Source organism: Gavialis gangeticus, unplaced genomic scaffold (genome assembly GCF_001723915.1).
Source record: "Gavialis gangeticus isolate Ggan-Ray unplaced genomic scaffold, GavGan_comp1, whole genome shotgun sequence".
NCBI classification, from domain to species: Eukaryota; Metazoa; Chordata; order Crocodylia; family Gavialidae; genus Gavialis; species Gavialis gangeticus.
The window spans coordinates 82,855,636-82,859,124 of record NW_017729033.1 but is presented as its reverse complement, the minus strand read 5'-3'; the positions used below and the strand labels follow the sequence as shown (position 1 = coordinate 82,859,124).

Genomic DNA, 3,489 nt, shown 5'->3' with positions numbered 1-3,489 from the left:
TGCAGTGGGGGGCGAGGGCGGAGGGGGCAGGGAGGGGGTTTGATTTCAGATCGGACACTCCACCCACTTGCCCCCCAGGCAGGCAGGCGAGGGCTGGGTGCATGAAAGCCTCGAGCAGGCGACGGGGAGGGAGGTCCCTCGGCCGCTGAGAAGGGGCTCGCTGCTGCTCCTCCTCCGCCCTGCGGCTCGGTACCAACCCCGAGACCCGCCCCCCCCGCCCCGAGCTGGGGATCACCCGGGTGCATCCCTCCACGTGCATCCTCAGACCTGTTGCTCGCAATTCTCTGCGAGAGCTCAGCGAAAAGCCGTGTCTCTTTCTAGCAGCCCCAACTGAGCCAGTGCTCCCGACACCTCCCCTCAACCGCGAACGTAAGGGGGGATCCCGGGAGCCCTTTCGGATCGAGCGCAATATGATCGCGTCCTGTCTCGTAAATGAAAATAGCATTTAAGATTTAACGCTCTCCGATACCCCTCCGAGGGATCGCGCGGCATTAATAAATGATGGAGCTTAATAGCGATCAAACGGCGCTGGGGGAATCCCCGCCGCAGCCTCCGACCGGAGCCTCCTGCCCAGCAGGAGCCGGGGCTGCCGCCGCGGGGAGCAGCAAAGGGCGGGAGGCAGTTACACGAGCGCGTTTGCTACGCATTAGCCTTGCCCCGGGCTTGTCTACGCGACAGAAAGAACGAGCGGCACCGCACTGTGATCTGGGGCTAAATCCGCACGCGCTCAGCACATCAGAGGGGATAGGCACCGGATTCAAGTTTTTTTTTGGGGGGGGGGGTGTCTTTTTTCTTGCAATCAGAGGCTGGTGGCACTGATTGCGCTGGAGGGTGGCGACCGGAGGCAAAAGGGGACCTCGCTTCTAGCCCAAACAGACCAAAAGGGCGCCTGGAGAGAAGATCAGCAGGAGAAGGGGGCGGAATAGCACCCCCCACCCCCGCCCCAACGCGCCAGGACCGGACTGAACTCGCGGAAGGGGGAGGAGGGAAGCAGCGCGCGCCCCCAGCACGGGCGCTAGAGGGCGCTGCGCCCCCAGACATGGGCCCGGCCACCGCTCTCCTCGCCGCAGGCACCATTTCTGCAACCAGCCCCGCTCTTCAAATCGTGCAATGCCCGGTAGCGCAGCCTTGCAACCAGCTTCTCGTTTTGTTCGGCATTTTACAGCTTTTGCCCGAGATCTCTGTACAGCTCTGTCTGTAGAATGGGGAGGCTGCATAGGAGAAAGTGCGTGTGGTGGTGGGTAGAGGGCTCTCAATACAGGTATACATAAGGTATACAATACAGCTGTATTGCAATGGAAATACCTATTTTTCTATATATCTATAATCTAGCTATATAGTTTTTTATTTATATATCTAGCTATCTCAATATATATTTATAGAGATCTATGTATCTCCATACCGTAGATATCCTTTGGAATACAGCTGTGTGTATACATACACCTTATCTATCTCTCCATACACTACATATCCATTGCAATATAGCTCTGTATACACCTTATGCATACCTATCTCTCCATATATATATATATATATGTAATCCATACAACCATTGTATTTTAGCTGTGTATAGACCTTGTCTACTTAGCTATCTCTCCATAGATACACACACAGATAGATAGATATACTCATACATATATATCCATTGTTTTATAGCTACGTGTATACACCTTATGTATACCTATATATGTATATAGGTAAACATACATATTATATCTTGCAATGGATATATATTTTATGGATATATATGTACACCCACGCACACACACATATATATGTGTGTGTGCATGTATATGTGTGTATGTGTAGACACATACATATATATCCATTATGTGTGTGTGTGTATATATATATATATATATATATATAAAATGTTATATATATATATCCATTGCAAGTAGCTAGCCAGATAGAGATCTCTATTTTGTGGCTCTAGATGCGCATCCACAAAAACACAGTTGTGCCCACTTAGTATCACGAAAGCAACGTGAATATTTCCATGGATGCAACTAAGCAGCATAAACACGAATATTTAAAAAAAGGGGGGGGGGGGAGCAATGACCTGAAAAGAAAGCAGCAGACAAAGAACTCACCAGACCAGCTGGACTTCCCGCTCCTCTTCCCCAGGGCACTTGATCCCCGCACACTTTCGGGCATTAAGCCGCAGCCATCAGAATAAGGCCGCCTCCCCTGCCCTCCCCTCCCCGCCAAGCCTCTAAAGTCCGAACTTTGCGGCGGGGCCGCTCCTCAGCACATGCCCGGCGCCGAGCAAATCCAGCGCCCGCGCCCGGCTCCTGATGGCCGCATCTCGCCTCGTCCCCATCCGATCGTTAAACTTGAGTGAGGGAAAGATCCAAGTTTCTCAAGACATGTCCAGGCAAAGAGTGGGGCGAGTTAGAGTTGCAGCAGCGGGGCGGGAGCTCCCTCCTCCCCCCTCCTTCTCGGCCCCACTAGCTCCCGCCCGGACCCCGCCGGCTGGAGCACCGCCCCCTCCCTCTGAAGGGCTTCTCCGGCGGCGGCGGCGGCGGCGGCAGTGGCCTGCCCCCGCCGGCTCGCAGCACCTGGAGCGGAGCCTCCCGCGGCTGCCGGGGCCGCGCTCGGGCGGGATCCGCCTCTGCGGGGACTCAGCGCAAGTTTGGGGCGAGCCGAAGCGCGGGAGCGGCGGCGCCCGGAAGGCCGCCGTCCCCTAGGGCCCCCGGGTGGCACCTCAGAGCCGCATCCCGGCTGCGCCTCTCCCGCTGCCGCGCACCCGCCTGGGAGCTCCCCCCGGCCGCTGTTTCACGGGAGGGACTGGGAATAAGGCAGACACGGCTCTTTGGGTAAATCCGGTATCTTTTATAAGACCAACTCAGATAGTTGCAAAGAAGAATTTCTCAAACTATTTGAGTTGGTCTCATAAAAGATATCACATTTACCCAACGAGCCTTGTCTGCTCACTCCTTAAACCAATACGGCTACAACCAGCACCCTTGGGAATAAGGAACCAACTTCAGCTCAATAAGACAAAACTCCCTGCCCTCTCTTGCTGCCCCCCCACCCCAGCCATTTAGGTGCTAAACTGATTTAAAAACAAAGGGGAGGGAGCATTGGTTGGGGGTTGTTTTGTTTCCAGTCAGGATCCCAATTACACTTTGACTCTTGGGGGTGGGGGGGTCTGCAAAAAAAATTGGGCTGCCCATCATGATGCCATGATAAAATCAGAGCCCCCTGCCCCCCGGGTTATGATTTTCAAGTCTTACAGGGGTACTGTCATTTCTGATGCAGGGGCTCAGCCCCCCAGGTCCATCCTAATTTGAACCCTGTTTCTAATACCAGGGGAGAGTGTTTTTTTTCCCCCTCTTACACTCAAAGGAGCAACTAGGAGGCTAAACTAATCTGAGCTGTTTGGGTCTCAGTCCAACAATAAAATCATCCCCCCCCCCGAAAAAACCAACCAGTCTGGCACGTCCCAGCTTTAAAGCAGAAAGTTTGAGAAAGTAGCAAGTGGCT

General features: G+C 53.9%; 1 protein-coding gene across 6 annotated transcripts in view; it reads right to left on the bottom strand.

The window, feature by feature from the left end:
• FAT1 (FAT atypical cadherin 1) overlaps positions 1-2,411 on the bottom strand; it is a 191,980-nt gene extending 189,569 nt beyond the window's left edge. For 3 of the 6 annotated variants that reach the window (XR_002099211.1, XR_002099212.1, XR_002099213.1), the window contains exon 1: positions 2,094-2,411. Coding sequence is in view for 3 of the 6 variants with exons in the window: in XM_019525941.1 (XP_019381486.1) it covers positions 2,094-2,157 (64 nt within the window). In the remaining 3 variants the exon portion in view is untranslated. The remainder of the gene's footprint in view (positions 1-2,093) is intronic. The other 3 variants (XM_019525941.1, XM_019525942.1, XM_019525944.1) reach the window with 3 other exon arrangements.
• Positions 2,412-3,489: the final 1,078 nt, after the last annotated feature.